The sequence below is a fragment of the Hemicordylus capensis genome, chromosome 2, assembly GCF_027244095.1.
Source record: "Hemicordylus capensis ecotype Gifberg chromosome 2, rHemCap1.1.pri, whole genome shotgun sequence".
NCBI classification, from domain to species: domain Eukaryota; kingdom Metazoa; phylum Chordata; class Lepidosauria; order Squamata; family Cordylidae; genus Hemicordylus; species Hemicordylus capensis.
In genome coordinates this window covers 209,592,324-209,611,671 of record NC_069658.1, presented here as the reverse complement: position 1 = coordinate 209,611,671, position 19,348 = coordinate 209,592,324, and the positions used below count along the sequence as shown (strand labels likewise).

Sequence of the window (19,348 nt, the reverse complement as noted above, 5' to 3'; positions counted from 1 at the left end):
GGTCACTAGAAATCTGTAATCACAACCTACCTGTAAGCCACCAACGGGGCCTCTCGAACACGGTACCGCGATTATTTATTTATTTAGCACATTTCTATACCACCCTATATACAAAAATATCTGGGTGGTTTACAAATATAAAATAAAACCATAATGAAAACATGAACACAATTAAATCAGTTTAGCACATAAATAAGAACTCTAAAAGTTAAAAACTTTAAAACTACACATTTAAAACCGGTTTAAACAGGTAGGGTGGTGCAAACTGGCTCAGAACCGAATTGGTTTGACATCGAACCGGTTCGGTTCAACAGCTCAATATTGAGCCGAAACACACACCCCGGTTCAGTTCGATATCGAGCCGAACCCCCTGGACCTATTCGGGGGGGGGGGTTCTAAGTTTAAAAAAAATTACTTTTTTAAAAATTTAACCCCCCCCAGGGGGGTGCTGCCACAACCGCGGGAGAGGATCCAGAGACTCCCCCTCCCCCCACCGGCCTCCATTCCAGCCCCAAATCACCTGGTTCAGGCGCCCGGCCACACAGAGGCCCACTGGGCATGCGCGGCGGCCTCCAAAATGGCCACCGTGATGGAGGACAGGCCCGGAATGGGCCAAAGACTGCCCAAACTGGGCGATTTGGGGCTGTAATGGAGGCCAGCAGGGGAGAGGGAGCCTCCGGAGACCCCCCCCCATGGCCACAGCAGTGCTCCCTGGAGGGGGAAAGTTAATTATTATTTGTTAATTTTGTGAACCCCCCTTCCAAACTGAACCAAATCGGGGGAGGTGGTTCCGAGGGGGTTCAAAACTGAACCGGCCCGGTCCAGTTTGGGTCCGGTTCGGACTCGAACCGAACAGGGCCAGCCAGTTTTGTGCATGCCCCTATAAACAGATATGTCTTCAGGTTTTTCTTATATTATAAGTGTTGGACGAGGCCTGAGCTCAAATCCCCACTCCGCCATGAACTCGCTGGGTGACTCTGGGCCAAGTCACTTCTCTCTCAGTCTAGCCCACCTCACAGGGTTGTTGTGAGGGCAACCCTAACCATGTACACGGCTCTGGGCTCCTTGAAGGAGGAGCAGGATATAAATGTAGTTAAAATATGCATACATACATAGATGCAACAACAAACAGATAAGCATGAACATGGATGCATGTGCCAGAGACAAGATGCATCCATCCTTCCATCCAGGGGTGTAGCAATAATTGAGCAGCTGGGTTCAAAGAACCCAGGCCCCCAGCTCCACCCCTCCCTCTTTTCTTCATTATCTCCCTCACTCCGAGGGGCCGCTGGGGTGGGGGGCAAACACGAGCCCCCTCTCCCCTAGCTATGCCCCTGCTTCCATCCATCATCCATCCATCCATCACCACTTTCGCTCAGAAATTTAACTTCTGGAGAACCTCTGGAAAGTTAACTCCCTCCTCCTTCTTGTCTCCCTGGAATTAGTGGTAGATTGTGAGCCCTTAGGGGCAGAGACCTGCCTTCCCATTTCATGCAACGGGCCACATGCAGGGATGGTATGCCTGGCCTCCGTTTATACATGGAGGGTGGGTGAGTGTTCCAAGCACACTCCAAGAGAGGGCAGGATGGACCAGGCCCCCGGAGGAAGCTAATTGGAAGGTGGCAAGACCAGGGCGCTTTCCAGACTAGCTGCTGGAACAGCAGCAAAATGCCTCCGTTCGGGCAAGTCGCATCCCGGACATAAACAGCAGGGGGAGCAGTCCTGCAGCAATGAAGAACCCGAAAAAAAGCAACTTTTCCACGCTGGATGTACAACATCCTTGCTTGCGATTAAATTCACGACAAGGCATTGGAAATGCGTAGGGCCCCCTGCTGTCTCCGTAGGGACTGCGGTGTCATGACGCAGGAAGTGTGGAAGCCCACTTCTGAGATTCGTCCTGACCCCGTTGTAGGGTCTAGTCCGGAAAGCGCCCAAACCAGGCAATCATACAGAGGAGCATCAGGCAGCCTCCTGCTTGTGGGGGGGGGGATTCTGGGAGTTCACAGAAGCCTTCAGTTCTGTAATAGTCTTTCAAACGGAGCGCCAGACGCATTTCGCTCATGGTTTGGAAACGGGTCGCTCCGAGCTCTGCTCTTTCCATCCTGGGTCCCAAGAGAACATACCCACTCCTGGCTTCTGCTTTGGACCGTTTTTCGAAAAAGAATGCCAGAAATAAGAGGAACATGCCAACATTTCAAACAAAAACAAAAACCTTCTCCTTCTTTGCCCCATCAGGGGAAAAAAGGGGATCAGGTGTCTCTCTCCTTTGCAGGAATGTCCAATGAGGCGCCCAGGAACGTACTTGGCCGGAGACTCGCCTCGGCAGGCCACCGTCATTAAAAAATAACTTTGTTCATAAAAACAAACCTCCTCGGGCCCTTGGGAGGCCACGAGGCCATTTCTGACATTCCTTCCCGGTGATGGGCTGACCCCGCTTGGGGGACGCCTTTCGCTCCCCAAACAAATGGCCTCTTCCAGGCTCCTGGAAAAGTTTGCAGGTTTAGTTTGCAGGACATTCCAGGGATGGGCAAATCCCAAGGGAAGGAGAGCTGGTCCTGTGGCAGTGCACATGAGTTGTCCCCTTTGCTAAGCAGGGTCTGCCCTGGTTTGCATTTGGATGGGAGACTAGCTGAGTTCGCTGTCTGCTGTAAGGGATTCCCCTGAGGGGATGGGGCTGTAGGTCAGTGGTACAGCATCTGCTTTGCAGGCAAAAGGTCTCAGTTTTACTCCTTGGCAGCATCCCCAAGTGAGCCTGAGAAAGCCTGAAACGCTGGAGAGCTGCTGCCAGTCAGTGTAGACAATACTGAATTAGATGGACTCAGTATAAGGCAGTTTCCTATGTAGGGACCCCAGTGGGGTATGATTGGGCAGGGAAAAGGGAATGTTAATAATATTTCCTCCGACTGCTTCTATTGATCTGGGAGGGACAGTCCTATTTCCTGGACTCAATCCCTGATCAATCATTGTCCCAGTTTTGCCCTGATGTCTTTGCATTTGGGGTACCCCTCCTTAAAATAGCAGGCCCTTCTACCGTGTTTCCCCGAAAATAAGGCAGTGTCTTATATTAATTTTAGCCCCCAAAAATGCACTAGGGCAATTAGCGGTACATCAGAAATTACTGCTAGGTCTTACTTTCGGGGTAGGTCTTACTTTCGGGGAAACAGGGTAGCAAACCTGAACCTGAAACCAGAATCAGGGCCAGACTGGATTTTCCAGCAGCCTGGAGCCGGAAAAATTTCCTGATGCCTTAAACCGGAATCAGACCCCAAAAGACTACAACTGGCAACAACCAGTTGAATCAGGCGCTCAGAATCAGGCGCTCTGCTTTCACTCCTCAGATCCGTGTTTTGCTTTCCTGTTTCTTAATCCTGCCACCAGAGAGAAGCTCCAGCATGTCCGAATCGGCAATGACACCAATGTGTGTGGTGTGTGCAGTTGGTTGGCTGAAGCTTTTCAAAAAGGCATTTTGAATAAAAACAAATCACTTTGTTCTCACAATAAACAGATATTTCTACCTGTTTTATATACAGTGGTGGGATTTTACTATATCGTCCAAAGTGTCTGAACGAGGAATTGGAGAGCTGGTCTTGTAGTAGCAAGTATGACTTGTCCCCTTAGCTAAGCAGGGTCTGCCCTGGTTGCATATGAAAGGGAGACTAGAAGTGTGAGCACTGGAAGAGATTCCCTTCAGGGGATGGAGCCGCTCTGGGAAGAGCATCTAGGCTCCAAGTTCCCTCCCTGGCAGCATCTCCAAGATAAGGCTGAGAGAGATTCCTGCCTGCAACCTTGGAGAAGCCGCTGCCAGTCTGGGTAGACGGTACTGAGCTAGATGGACCAAGGGTCTGACTCAGTATACGGCAGCTTCCTATGTTCCTATGTTCCTAGGATTGCCAGGTCCGGATGGTGAAAAAAGTTGATATCCATCACCCCCAAAGTGGAAATAGAGGACACTTTTCACCAAAAAGGTCTCCAAGGCGCGCCTGCGCAGTTGGGAAGCGATGCCGGGCCAGTCAGCAGGCTCGGCGTCGCTCTGCCTACACTCCTTGGCGCTGCTCAGGCTGCGCTACAGCTGGGCCCATCGCCACCACACCAGCCACCAGCCACCGCCAGATTGAGAGGCATCGAGCCTCTGAGGCTGGAGATGGCCCACAGACACCAGACCAGTAGCCATTGATAATCCTGTCCACCATGAATCTGTATAAGCTGGTGGCCATCACCACATCCCCTGGCAAGGAATTCCATAGGTTAATTATGCACTGTGTGGAAAAAGTACTTCCTCTTGTCAGTCTTAAATTCCCCAGCCTTTAGTTTCATGGGGTGACCCCTAGTTCCAGTATTGTGAGAGAGGGAGAAAAACTTTTCTCTGTCCACTCTCTCCACTCCATGCATCATTTTATAGACCTCTATCACATCTCCCCGCAATTGTCTTTTTTCCTAAACTAAAAAGCCCCAGGTGTTGTAGTCTTGCCTCCTAAGGAAGGTGCTCCAGGCCCCTGATCATCTGGGTTGCCCTCGTCTGCACCTTTCCCAGTTCTACAATGTCCTTTTTGAGATGTGGTGACCAGAATTGTACGCACCATAGATTTGTATAAGGGCATGATAATATTAGCATTTTTGTTTTCAGTCCCCTTCCTAGTGATTCCTAGCATGGAATTAGCTTTTTTCACAGCATGGAATTCGCCTTTTCCTCCATGCACCTCCCACTGAAGCAGAACCTCCCTTCTGGCTTCAGCACTGGATGGATGGTCAGAAGGATGCCGGCAAAGGAAGAGAAGCTGCTCACGTGGGCTAAGTGTTCTGAGCGAACAAAATGTCCCAGCTGCTCCCCAGAACTTCGGACACCACGACACATGCAAAAAATAAAATAAAATTTGTTTGGTCCCCAAAATAGTCTCTATTCCTCCTAATGCAAAAAATAGTCACAGATCCTCTCTAAAAGTCCCTAGCTGGCAACCTTGGACTCAGAATTGATTTCTGGTCCACTTTTTAAAGTGAGCGACGCTCTAAAGTTGGTCTCCAGAATTTAAATTTCGAAGCGATGCCTTTTCTCTGATGCGCATGCATCTCCATGCATGTGCATGCATGCACTCAGCACTGCCGGCTCTTTTGCATGCTGCAGGTGCTGCTGTGGCACATCAGCACTTCCAATTAGGAGATATATGCCTGCCTGCCAAGGACGTGCCCTTTATCTCCACTGATTGCACGCTATCACCGTGTCACAGTGGTTCCCTGAAGTGTGCTTCCAGATTGCCTGTGGTTTGACATCACAGGCCCTGCATTCTAAGGAAGGTGCCGTTCATATTTCCGACGCCTTCTTTTGGATTTTATTGCTGCGTCACAGCCCTAAAACGTCACATCTGCATTGCAAAAAAAAAAAAAAGGGGGGGGGAAGCTGCATTTGCCTGTTGTAGGATGCTTGTCCCCTTACAATGGATCTTGAATGCGGTTTGAATTCGGCACCACAAAACACTGCTGTTTACGCCGCTTTTTGTGGTGTAAGATTCGCAATCTGGAAAGCGCTCAGGAGGTGTTAAACCAGCTCATGTGGGGCTAAATGCGTCCTTGTCTCATGGAGGCTTACTTCGAGGTTTTATATAGCCATTTTTGGAAGGGCGGTATAGAAATCGAATTAATAATAATAATAATAATAATAATAATAATAATAATAATAATAATAATAAATTATTATTATTATTATTATTATTTTCTTGTTTGTTTGTTTATAGTCTGCTCTTCCTCCAAGGAGCCCAGAACGGTGTACATAGTTAAATTTCTCTTTCACAACAACCCTGTGAAGTAGGTTAGGCTGAGAGAGAAGTGACTGGCCCAGAGTCACCCAGCAAGTCTCAGGGCTGAATGGAGATTTGAACTCAGGTCTCCCTGGTCCTAGTCCAGCACTCTAACCACTACACCACGCTGGCGTAATGTTTACAATTTAAACATTCTTCTATGAAATGACAATCTATTATTGAATTAAATTATGCCAACATATCACAGGAATGAATACGTATTAAATAGTACTATTAAATTAAAATAGTATTATTCATTTATGTATGTCCTTGTATCCTGCCTTTCTCCACAGACACAAAGTGATTAATAGATATTAAGACTGCAACAATTTTAAAAACAAAAAACAAAACCACAAGAGCAGACCAGCAGCAGCAATTGTAAAAATATCAGGCAAACAGCCCAAAATGAAACAAAACCATAACATCCAAACAGACAGAAGATCTTCATCTATCAAAACGTTTAAACTAGCAGTTTAACCCTTTCCCCCCAATGAAGCCTCAGTGGGCCCCCAAAGGTATCACAAAATTCAAGGTGTTGAGCAGGAATACAAATAAAGAAAATATTTATATACAGCTTTTCAACAAAAGTTCCCAAAGCAGTTGACATAGATATAAATAAAGAAAATGGCTCCCTGTCCCCAAAGGGCCACCATCTAAAAAAGAAACCTAAGATAGACACCAGCAACAGCCACTGGAGGGTTGCTGTGCTGGGGATGGATAAGGCCAGTTGCTCCCCCGCTGCTCAATAAAGAGAATCACCACTTCTAAAAGGTGCCTCTTTGCCGGTTAGCAGGGGACAACATTGGAATCCAAAGAAGGGAAGGCTCAAGAAAAGCAGCTTCTCCAGGCTAGGGGTAGAAAGATTAACTCTGTGCCGATGCTGCCAGTCAGAGTACATAGGAACACAGGGAGCGTCAGACCACTGATCCAGCTAGCTCAGGATTGTCTACACTGACTGGCAGCAGCTCTCCAAGGTTTCAGGCAGGAATCTCTCTCAGCCCCACTTGGAGATGCTGCCAGGGAGGGAACCAGAGCCAAGCAGGGGGCTCTGCCACTGAGCTGAAGCCCACCTGCTCAGGGGAATCTCTTACAGCGTTCTCGTGTAGTTACCCATCCAAATGCAAAACAGGGTGGACCCTGCTTAGCAAAGGGGACAACTCACACTCGCTACCGCGAGACCAGCTCTCCTCCCTTTCCTCAGTAGAGGAAGCTGGGACGAGCTCTGGGGTGGAACATTTGCTTTGCTTGCTGAATGTCCTGCTTTCAGAGGTACACTCAGGGAACTTGGGAGCCTGCACCTAAAGGCCTTTGGAGCCCTCTCTCCCCTCCCCTCCCCCACCACTGGAGGGCCCCCCTCCTGCTGCAAGTTAAGCATCACCCCCCTACACACACACACACACACACACACACACACCCCGTGACAAACACAGTATTTTTAACACCTGGAGCATATTTATGCAAATGTTCAGTAGCGAAAACTTTTCAACATGCAACCTAACATATCCCCATCCCACATTTTCCTTTCCCCACTCCCCACCCCCACTCCCCACCCCCAATAAAGCACCCGGCACAGTAGTTCATAATCACACTCGGCCACCCAGCACAGTGCAGGCCGACAGCCACCCGGGACAGTCTAAAGAGGATTTGGGGCACCCCAGGGCGTGTGGAAGTCGGCCCTGGACAGAGGCATATCTAGGGAGAATAGCGCCTAGGGCAAGCACTGAAATTGCGCCCCCTGTCCAAACATCTGACACCCATCTTTCAGATAACTTTACCATAATATCAGCTGAAAAATACAAGTCAAGCTCGTTAATCTTTTAATCTTTCAAAAACTATTTAGCAGTGGACTTAGCCAGACCAAAAAATGCTGGAAAACTACCAATTTCAGTATGCTGGGGCTCATGAAATACCCAAATACTATGTGGAGGTGTACTTGGAAAACTAAACAGAAGTGCCTGTCTAATTCTCTGCTATGCACTGTAGCATCACTATTACATAAGTTTTAAAAATCAATGGAGAATTTGACTTTTCCCAGATACTCTGAAAATAATTAAAGGAGATGCAGAGTAAATTGTGTCACTGCTTGGAATATAGTCTAGTATTTCAGAAAGACAGTTAAAATAAGAGAAAGAGAGCAAGAAACTCCCAGTGGGCCTTAATACTAAGGATTTCACACTGATTCAAAGACAAACTCACCATTAATAGCCATATTATTAAGACATCACATTTAACTCACTTATCACAAGAAGCAAAGTAAGAGCAAATGAATAGAATCCTAGCTCATAAGCCTCAGTTCAGTATTCACAAGCCCTGATTCTCTGTACATAGTGCCAATCTGAATATGTGTACAGTGACTTATATTATATTAAATTTTAATTTTTTTTAACCCGTAGCCCCTTTGAGGGGCTTCCTAAAGGCCGTGGGGGGGGGTCTGCAAAGATTCCCCCGCTGGCCTCTAGGGCCTCGCAGTGACTGTTTGAGCATGTGTGGTGGTCATTTTTAAAAAAAAAAATTCAAAAAAAAAAAAAGGCTGCTGAAAACAAAATGGCTGCCATGCATGCTCAAATGGCCTCTGCAAGGCCTGGCATGGCCTAGGGCCTCACAGAGGCCATTTGAGCATGCGCGGTAGCTATTTTGTTTTTGGCGGCCATTTTTTTTAAAAATTAATTTTTAAAAATGGCGCCCCCCTTCAAGTGGTGCCCGGGGCACGTGCCCTACCTGCCCCACCCTAGATACACCCCTGGCCCTGGACTTCGGCCCCCAAGTCCAGGGGTAAGAGCACCACTGCCTGGATTCAATCCCTGGGGTGTCCAAGCTGTTGGAGATGAACTTCCAGTGCATCGACCTTTTGACCTCTAGGGGCATTGGGAGTAGAGACAGTGAGTCAGGGTCTCCCTATCTGTCCCTGCTTTATGACCCTTGAACTGACTCTGCAGCACTTCCTGTGCTGCGTCACAATCCTCCCTTTCCTCCTAGAGAGCAGATGGAAACATCTCTCTCTCTCTCTCCTTACCTATCCTTACCTAGTCCTTTAGATTAGAGATAGGTCTTTCCTATCTCAGTGTATTTAACCAATAAATGTTTAGTGTTTAGTCACACAAGGATCTCCATGTGTTTTCTCTAAATAGCTGCAATATCCAAACCATCCTCGGCTCCCTACTCTGTAACTGGAGTGTGTGCTCATTCCTTAGTGCTCTGCTGTTTTACCTATTGTGGGTAAAAACCAACAACCTCTAACAGAGGACCGGGAAAGGCCGGCATCTGAAACCCTGGAAAGCAGCTGCCAGTCAGAGTTTGCTGTTCAACATGCTGCCACCTACCTGGGTGCTGCAGACCCCAGCCAAAACGGGCCCACCTACATGAGTGACGCCTGGGGGGGGGGGTTGCGTCTAGTTCGCTCCTGAGCAATCCAGCTGACAGGCGTGGCTTACCTGGGCAGGGTTCCGTCATGCAGACCCGGCGCTCCGTCGATTTCCCTGGGCACTTCGGCAACTGCGCCAAGGCCGAACCCGAGCCATTCAAGCAGCTGCGTTGCCGGGTCTGGGTGCCACTTTTGCCACAAGCTGTCCGGGAACAGGAGCTCCAGGCAGCCCAGTCCGACCATCCCAGCCAGTCCGTGGGATCTGGGGGGGTGGGGGTGGGGGGCAGGAAGAGATCAGGGAGAGGAGATTCCAAAAAAGAGAAGAGATACGATGATGGTTTGGGAAATCAATCCTTCCAGCTGAGCAGATGGAGAGGAAGGACACGTCCAGTCAATCAATCAATCAATCAATCAATCAATCAATCTTTATTACGGTCTAAGACCAGCACAGCTTATAATATAGCAATACAGTATAATAGATTGTGAGAAAGAATGTTGCATGTATCACTGAGACTGAGATTGGTATTACGCTGAAAACTAAAGAGAGGAGGATATTAAAAAAACCCAAAATATTTAAAATATTTTGTGCAAACCAAGTAGCTAAAGAAGACTAAAAGAAAGCATGGAACATCTAATTAAGATAGTAAGGCGGCTAGCTAAAATAGATGATTGAATTTTAAAATCTGCGACATAAAATGGATAAAAAGTATATAACGATGCATATCATAGAAGGACTAATATTAAAGATGATTGTGTTTTATAAAAGTGCATATATACTAAAAGAACTAGAAAATACTAAAAATGAGGGACACGTACAGAGTGAAGCATGCTTGCGAAATTCGCCGCCTATCAAATCCACATGACTAGAAACTTGCTTTCTGAGTTTAAGTGAAAGCTGAAAATCAGGGAGGCAAAAACTTAAGGGGGCACAGGCTGGTCTTGTGGTAGCCAGCCTGAATTGTCCCCTTTGCTAAGCAGGGTCCACCTTAGTTTGCATTTGAATGGGAGACTACATGTTAGTAGACATTCCGATGGAGCCGCTCTGGGAAAAGCAGAAGAAGGTCCCAAGTTCCCTCCCTGGCAGCATCTCCAAGATAAAGCCAGGTGAGACGCCTGCCTGCAAAGTAGGAGAAGCTGCTGCCAGTCTGGGTAGACAATACTAAGTCAGCTAGAACAATGATCTGACTCAGTAGCAAGTAGCTACTTTGGAGAGGGGAATATCTTGCAGTGCTCACACGTCTAGTCTCCCATTCACATGCAACCAGGGTGGACCCTGCTTAGCTAAGGGGACCAGTCATGCTTGCGACCACAAGACCAGCTCTCCTCTCTAAAATAGGAAGCTGCCATATACTGAGTCAGACCATTGGTCTATCTAGCTCAGTATGTTTGGTCTAGGACAGTAAATAAAACTTGACTTGACTCTCTAGCTCAGTTTTGTCTTCACAGACTGGCAGGTGCACCCAGGTAATTGTGGAGCCTGGACCGAGAGGCCTTTGGAGGGCCCGCCCCCCTGCAAATTAAGCACCCTCATGCTCGGGCCAGGTGACCACACCGTCTGGGACAGACTAAAGAGGATTTGTGGGCCCCCTGGGGCTGTCGAGGCCCTGGACTTTGGCCCGGGAGTCCAGGGGTAAGAGCAGGTCTGCTGCCGCGAGCGCTTAGGGGTGCCCGCCCTTCAGGGCTGGCCTGCAGTCTCCAAGACTCAGCATATCCACCTCCAGCTGACTCTTAAAAGCAAGCCTGGAGATGTTCACACTTGGAGAGAGCCGGTCTGGTGGTCGCAAGCCTGACTTGTCCCCTTAGCTAAGCAGGGTCCACGCTGGTTGCATGTGAATGGGAGACTAGACGTGTGAGCCCTGGAAGAGATTCCCCTCTTAGGGGATGGAGCCGCTCTGGGAAGAGCAGAAGGTTCCAAGTTCCCTCCCTGGCAGCATCTCCAAGATAGGGCGGAGAGAGATTCCTGCCTGCAACCTGGGAGAAGCCGCTGCCAGTCTGTGAAGACAATACTGAGCTAGACGGACCAAGGATCTGACTCAGTGTATGGCAGCTTCCTATGTTTTTATCTTGCGAGATTGTTTTATTTGTTTTGTGAATTTTAACTGTTTTATACTGTTTTTACATTTGTTGTGTTTTCTAAGTTGTACACAGCCTAGAGACGTATATATCAGGCAGGATAGAAATATGATAGATAAATAACGAACTAATTTGGAAGGGACCAAGGCTTTTCGGTGGGCATTCCCTGTCATTCATTTTCGTACATTCCCTAGAGCATCTGCTTTGCACCCAGAAGGTTCCACGCTCCCTCCCTGGCAACATCTCCAGGTAGGGCTGGGATTGACTCCTGGGCACTTTCCAGCCTAGCTGCTCAACAGCAGCAAAATGCCTCCGTTGAAGCAAGTCGCATTCTAAACATAAGCAGCAGGGGGAGCCGTCTCGTCGAAACTAACAACCCCAAAAACCAGCAACTTTTCCACGCTGGATCTATGGCATCCTAGCTCTATATTGCAGCGATTAAATTCGAAACAAGGCATTGGAAATGTGAAGGGCACCCCGCTGTCCGCGTCGGGAATGAGGTGTCACGACGCAGGGAGTGTGGAAGCACACTTCCGAGATCCGCCGTGACCCCGTTGCAGGGTCTAATCTGGAAAGTGCCCTGCTGCCCGCAACCTTGGAGAAGCCGCTGCCAGTCTGGGTAGACAATCCTAAGCGCGATGGGCCAAGGGTCAGACTCCGCATACAGCAGCTCCCTAGGTTTCTTCCTCAGGATACAGCCCTGCTGGAGAGGGACAACCACTCACCTGGGGGGCAGAGGAAACGGACGTGGTAATTGGAGCAGCTTTTCCCACCCGGCTGCTCGTGGTTCAGGCAACGGAAGCCTTCCTGGGCATTGTACCGGACGACTTCTCCCACCTCCTCGGGTAGCTCCCACTCCGTGGTCCGGGCTTGGATGTCTGTGGGCCGGGCACACACCCGCTCCCGGTAGTAGAAGCGGATGGCTTCCAGGGTCTCAAAGTCACCCTCGCCGCCAGGGTGGTCCACGTTGAACCATGACGTCCATTCGCCTGTGATGGAGAGCCAAAGGTTTAATGAGGGAAGGGCCGCCCAGATTTCTGGAAGTCGGGCCAGACCAAGGATGCATCGGAGGCTCCGTGGTAGAGCACCTGCAGAACTTAAGGTTCCAGGTTCGATCCCCGGGATTGCTGCTGCTAGTCCGAGCTGGCAATACACTAAGCTAGACAGACCAAGCTGTATGACACAGCTTCATGCACTCCCCTCGGGAGCCTCTGCAGCTCAGGGGTAGAGTCCCGGCTTTGCCTGCAGAGTGTCTTGGGTTCGATTCCTGGCAGCATCGGCAGGCAAGCCTGGGAAAGACACTTCTCCGTTTAAACCTGGAGAATGCTGCCAGTCAGAGCAGACAGTACTGAGCTAGACAGACCAAGGGTTATTATGCCACTGAAGACCAGTTTATGGGGAATGACGGGGAAGAGAGAAATGTTGCTTTCATGCCTTGCTTGAAGCCGCTGGTTGGCTACCATGGGAAACAGGATACTGGCCCAAATGTCCCGATCTCAGCTTTGTAAACACCTGAAGCTGCCCGACAGAGCTGGGCCCCTGGTTCATCTAGCTCAGTATGGACGACTCTGACTGACACAGCACATCCCTCCCTCCACAGTCTCCAGCAAACCCATTCTTTCATTTTTAAGCCAGAGCTCTCAAAAATCGCAACTCTTGGCAGCTGAACAGAACCTCCATGTCCAGAGGCAGTCTACCGGCCAGCAAGCCGTGCCAGAGTGGTTGCTGCCTTCCCACCCCACTTGCAGGCGGTCCAGAGGCTTCTGATTGGCCACTTTGGAAGCAGGACCATAAACGAGACGGCCCTCTGGTCTGACCCAAGGGTGCTTTTCTTTTAAGAGGCACACATTTCATTCTTACACACCAAGAAGGCTTTACTTTCAGGCAGAGGGTTTCCAAACCTGCGTCCCCAGGTGATGTTGGACTACAACTCCCATCACCCCCGGCTTGGGCCATTGCGGCAGGGGATGATGGAAGTTGCTGTCCAACAACATTTGTTTGAGAAGCCCACCCTTAGGGTATAAATATTCTGCCAACTTGCAATCCACAATGGAATAATAGGATTTAATGGATTCGTTCAACATGCTCCAATTTGGGAGTTAAGTCTAGAGGTTCTCCTACTTAAAGCAGATTTGGGGAGAAATGGGATGCAGCACAGAGCAAAATGCGACTACAATAAAGCAACTGAATCAGGGAGAAATCGGCTTATCCTTCATAGAATTGGCCAGGCTCCATCCTGGCTCTCTAAGGTTCCTCTTCCTCCATCTCCCTCTCCGTCCCAAGCAGAGAAACTTCGGGGCAACAATCCCCAAAGCTTCCCATGCCCTGCATATTCCTGGAGGAGAGACACACCAAACATCTTCTCCCCAAGGCTTGTCCTGGGTTTGCCCTTTTCCTTGGGTTTATAGAGCTGCTTTGCTTCAGTGGGACTCAAACCATTTTTCAGCAGCAGATCTGTTGAGGAACTCACAATTTCAAAGAGACAAAGAGCCCTGTGGAACCCTAAAGTCTAAGTGTGTGTAGGCAGGGGGAGAAATTTGAAACCATCAAATCTCATTTCCATCACCATTTCTTGTGTCAGGGAGTTCCAAAAGGGAATTTCTTTGAGCACTGCCTCCAGAGCAGCCAACCTGAGCAGCTAGCAGCCTGGAATCAGTTCTGGCCATTTAAAAAAATATTTATTCATAGGAATTTAGGAAGCTGCCTGATACTGAGTCAGACCGTTGGCCCATCTAGCTCAGTATTGTCTACACAGACTGGCAGCAGCTTCTTCATGGTTGCAGGCAGGAGTCTCTCTCAGCCCTATCTTGGAGATGCTGCCAGGGAGGGAACCTGGGTCTTTCTGCATGTAAGTATCCAGTCGCTCTTCCCAGAGCAGCCCCATCCCCTAAGGGGAATATCTTACAGTGCTCTCATGTGGTCTCCCATTCAAATGCAAACCAGGGCAGACTCTGCTTAGCAAAGGGGACAACTAACACTTGCTGCTGCAAGACCGGTTCTCTGCCACATCATTCTCCTAGTTTCCTCCAAGCTAGTATTCTAGTATTCTCACCTACTTAATCCCCACAACCACCCTGCAAGGTAGGTCACCACACCAAGGCAACATGGCCAGAAGATCAGACCCAACACTCCACTGAGCACTGGTGTGCTTTTCTTTCTTGGGGGTGTCTTTCTTTCTTGGGACGCATGGAATTCTTCCTCCTTTTTCAAACGTTATTGGCTATGAAAAGACCCTGGGGAGCCTGGCCTGCCCGCAGGAAGCCATCGTGAGCGGCCGCTGCACTACAGAACCAACCGTGTTCCCGGCCGGCCACACCAAATATGAATGGCTTTTCCCCTCCAGCCTGCGCCGAGCATCTGGAAGAAGTGTGCCGAGACCGTGCGGAGAGATTGCCTCGTGTCCCATTTTAAAGGCCAAGGGGATTACGGGCCAGGAGCTCAGCAAATGTCAGCAGCAGGAGAGAGGAAATGAAAACACCTCCCAGGTACCACCGCTATAAAATGGATATGGGGTTTTTGGGGGGGGGGGTTAAAGCCAAACAAACTAGTCCTCATCATCATCATTTCTGGGACACTCATAGTATGATTTAGGGGTGCTTCTGAATTTGTCCCCGTTCCACATTTCTTCCTGGATTTGGGGGCCTCTTTCTCCCGTTTCCCTTTGGAGAGAAGAAACTTGGATCCTGGACCATATAATCAACCAGACAGGGGTCTTTTCTACCTGTGGAGATGTGAGGGATTGAACCTGGGACCCTCTGCATGCAAAGCAAGAGCTCCACCATTCAGCTAGGGGTGCGCCTGATGACCATGTGAAGGTGCCACCTCCTGAGTCTGACCCTTGGTTCACCTAGCTCAGTGTTGTCTGCACGGATTGGCAGCAGCTCTCCAAGGATGCTGCCAGGAATTAAACCTGGGATCTTCTGCATGCAAAACAGATGCTCTTTTACTGAGCTACACACACACACACACAGACAGACACACCTCAACTCACATATAGGGCATGCTGCTGTTGCTCCTAAGCTACAGGCATTCAACAGCATACTGCCTCTATGCATGGAAGCTCCATTTAGACACCATGGTTGGCGGCCACCCACTGACTTCTCCTCCGTTCCTTTAGTTTAACCCCTTTAAAAAGCCACCTTAGCAGCCATCGCCACATCTTGTAGCAGGGAGTTCCACAAGTGAGCCTCGTGAAGACGGATTTTCGTCTGTGTCCACCCCAAATCTTTACATTGACTGCCTTGAGCCATTTTATTGCTTGCTGCTGCAGTTTGGTTTATTTGGATTGATTGCATGCCTTTAATGTTTTATACTGCAATGCTTTTAAGAGGGTTCTACACCATTCTGGGATCCTAAGGCAAAGGGCAGCACAGAAGTGGAACAATTTACACATACATGCATGCATACAATATCTTGCCTGTCAATTTAAGTGGATAACTTCCATACTGAAGCAGTATAGGAGGAGAAAAAACCTTCTCTCTATTTGCTTTCTCTGCCTGTCAATTTCAGTGGATAATCTCCATTTTCCAATATTATACAAGAGGAAGGGGGAAAAATAACTTCTCTCGACCTGCTTTCTTTGCATCGTGCATAATGAATGATGCATTCCTAGCAATCATTACAGATGTTTCGATAGATGTCAATGAATATGACCCGTGCTCAGACCCTATAAAATAAACACAGGGTGTGCATTGTTGCTGTTTTCTCCCTCCTTTTGCCCCCTAATACTCCAATGGGAATAAAAACGTGGGGAGCTTCTGAGTTCTGACACCTTTTCACTCTCTTGCATTTGGACAAGGTACCCAAGAAAGGGGAAGGGAAAGAGAAGAAGAGAAGCACACCGAGCGGAAGATATCCCCAGAATGCCAGATTTGGTCTCTGTTATTTGGAGATGCCACTCCGCACCTCTATGCACACCGGCGGAACCCCCCTCCACATTTTCCACATCCCAACCAGACCGTCAAAAGGAAATCCAATTTACCTTGAGCTGCGACATAATCAAGCACAACCAAGGACAGAAGCACCGAGGTGAGTGCGGGCATTTCTCCAGAACAGAAAGACTCCAGGAAGGGGACTGGGACGACCTCCTTGCAAAGTTCAGGGCCAGGGGAGTCCTGAGGAAGCAGAGGGTAAGTCGCTTTGAAACTGAAGCAGAGAAGAAGATCAGGAGGGCTATATAGGAGGCCTTTTCCCCACTCCGTCTTCCATTGGTTTGGACACTTTCCCCTCAATCGGGGAAATAAGAGAAGCCTGTCAACTTGACCAGAGCTGGAAGAGGATCAGCGTGCTGTGTTGTTGGCTCTTTTTTTTTTTTTTTTTTGCTATTATTTTTGGGATGTCTTAACGGTAGCCTTTCTAGTTTAGGCTGCTAAAATTGGACGGCTTTGGAAAAATGAGAGGAAGGCATAAAACCACGGTGAGCTCATGCCGAGCTGATGCCCAACAACACCCTGTTGCCAACTTCTTACTAAGATGCAATCTGGAAATGGAGTTCTTCTGGGGAGATGTCTCTGAAGAGGGAGGTCCCATCCTTTGCAGACACTGAATAGCTCTTTTAATAGGCTGTATCCAGGAGAGAAACTGAAGACAAAGTAGCTGGTATCCTCATGCCTTTAGTCCGATTCAGACATTGTGCTGCACGAGTGTATAGATGTCTGAATACTTGCATATGTGTTTGTGTGAATGACTCTACCTGGTTTATTTTATAAGTGAACCTGGATACAGGCCCTTCCAATGCACGGTGCAGATAGGAAGCATGCTTCTGGTGTGCCTGTGTTCAGCATGAATGACGGTACCTGTGTACAGATCTGTGCTTGTACACTCATTGTACGAGTGTCCAACATAACGTGTGAATGAGCCTAGTTTATAACTCTAGTGTGGCTAGAGACAAGTGGATTTCCCCACATTTTATCCCTTGGTTGCTTCGGAAGTTCACTCTGTGCTGTGCTCCACTCCTCATTAATTCACTACACCCTGTTGCAGTGAGTTCCACAGATTTTGCATGGCCTGAATGAAAATAATGCTTCCTTTTCCTTTAGTCTGAATGTCCTGCCAATCACTTCCGTGGGGGAGGCTCTGAGTTCTAGAGTCACGAGACAGAGAAAAATCTCTCCACATTGCTCGTATTTTTTATAAACTTCTACCTTTCCTCCCTGTCTTTGAGTCAAAGGACATATTTCAATAAGAGCACAATTAACTCTTGTGTGTAAATGGGACTCTAGGGACACCCATCTGGATTGGAACTGCAGTGCTGGAGAAGGGGGCCTGATTCTCTGCCCCTCGTCATGTTCCTGATCTGGGTTAGATATACCCCTTTAGCTATCCCCCCCCCGCCAAAATGAGCTGCTTTTTAATCATTTCTTTACCTTTTAACAAATGCATGGGGTGCATGAAGACCTGCTTAGTTGTCAAAAGGGACCTTTTTCAGTGGGGGGGGGCTCTCTTCTCTTTAGCAGGGGAAGAACAGCCATCCCAGATCCCCTGCTAACCCAGCCAAGAAGCACCTTTCAGAGTGGCGATTCTCTAATATCTAGCGGGGGGGACAACGTCTTCTTCACCACAGGCCCCATTGCCCGTTGAGATCATCCGGAGAGGATCATCTCCAGTTGCCACCAGCTCGTCCGGTGGTAGCCCCACGGAGACGGGGCCTTCTCTGTTGCAGCCCCGAGACTGTGGAATGCGGTGCTCCCTACTGAAATACGAGCTGAGCCTCCTCCATCTCTGACAACTTTTTAAAAGCACACGAAGACTTATCTCTTCACCTAAGCTTTTCAGTCTGACTCTGGCTTTAGATGGTTTTGAGGTTTTTATTTTTGTGTGTTGTTTTCTGTCGCTGTAAACCGCCTAGAGATGTAAGTTTGGGGCGGTGTACACATTAGATAGATAGATAGATAGATAGATAGATAGATAGATAGATAGATAGATAGATAGATAGACAGACTTAACTTAACTTTAACTAAATTGTCCCTCTTCAGCCCAGCCCAGCCCACTGCCCCTTTCTGTTGTCTTCATCTTTGTGTCTCTTTGTAGATTGCAAGCTCTTTGGGGCAGAGAACCATCTCGAGGCCCACTGGGCCAAGAGGCCCCTTTCCAAGCGGGGGGCTCTCTTCCCTTTCACAGGGAGAGAGCAACTGTCCTTATTCAAACCAGCAGAGGGGTCCCTCCCAGTGGCTACTCGTGGTGGTGGGGGCAGAGAGGCCTTCTTACCCTGGGACTTCGGGGCCGAGGTCCAGGGCCTCCACAGCCCCTGGGGGCCCCCCAAATCTGCTTTAGTCTGCCCTGGGTGGTGTGGTCACCTGGCGGAGCATGATGAGGCTTAATTTGCAGACGGGGGGCTCCAAAGGCCTTTAGGTCCGGGCTCCAAAATTACCTGGGTGCACCTCTGGGTGGGTGGCGTGTTTGTGTGCAAACTGCTGTGAGGACTTCATTTGTTGAAAAGCAATCTGTAAATAAGGCAAAACCGCACACTTGCCGTAGGGTTTCCGTTCCAGCCCTGTTTCACCCAGCTCAAAAGTGCCCAGCCGTTCTTCTTCACACCGTCCCGGCCCCCAAATGAATTGCCCCCCATTGGCGTTGCCCCCGGACCAGCCCATCCCCACTGCTTTGCCCCCTGCTCCCATTCGAAGGTCGCTGAGGGACACCTCTGGACCCAGCAAGCCTCGCTCCACACGCCCCAGCCCATCCCCGCAAACCACCAGGCCGTTTGCAAAGGCAAGAGGTCCGAGGAGGGGAGACAGGGGGGTAGCCAGGGGGAAGGGGCCCCGTGTTGGCCCTCAGGAGCTGGGGGCCCCAAGTTCTTTGAACCCACCCGCTCAATGATAGATGCACCCCTGCAGGGAGAGTTTCCTTTGCAGAAGCAGGCAGAGGGGCCATTTCTGGGCCCCCCACAGGGCCCCCCGGAGGAGAGGTGGGGCTCGCTTACCTACATCACTGGCTGCATTCTTCTCGCTTTGTCCGTCCAGGTTTGGCACCCATCATTCCTGCTGCCGCGGCTTTTTTTCCCACCCAGTTGCTCACGGATGGGGCCGGAGGGGAGATTAGGCCGGCCGCTTGACTGTCAAAAGAGGCTGCTGGAGTTTGAGCCGGGGTGAACGCCACCAAAGGCCACCCCGGGGCGGGGGAGGGA

General features: G+C 49.3%; 1 protein-coding gene across 2 annotated transcripts in view; it reads right to left on the bottom strand.

Moving 5' to 3' along the window:
- The window catches only part of LOC128341817 (cartilage intermediate layer protein 1-like), a 30,859-nt gene extending 13,316 nt beyond the window's left edge, over positions 1-17,543 (bottom strand). For both annotated transcript variants that reach the window (XR_008314603.1, XM_053288378.1), the window contains exons 1-3: positions 16,205-17,543; positions 11,949-12,212; positions 9,221-9,412 (exon numbers count right to left, since the gene is read on the bottom strand). Coding sequence is in view for 1 of the 2 variants with exons in the window: in XM_053288378.1 (XP_053144353.1) it covers positions 9,221-9,412; positions 11,949-12,212; positions 16,205-16,265 (517 nt within the window). In the remaining variant the exon portion in view is untranslated. The remainder of the gene's footprint in view (positions 1-9,220; positions 9,413-11,948; positions 12,213-16,204) is intronic.
- Between the last annotated feature and the right edge of the window lie 1,805 nt (positions 17,544-19,348).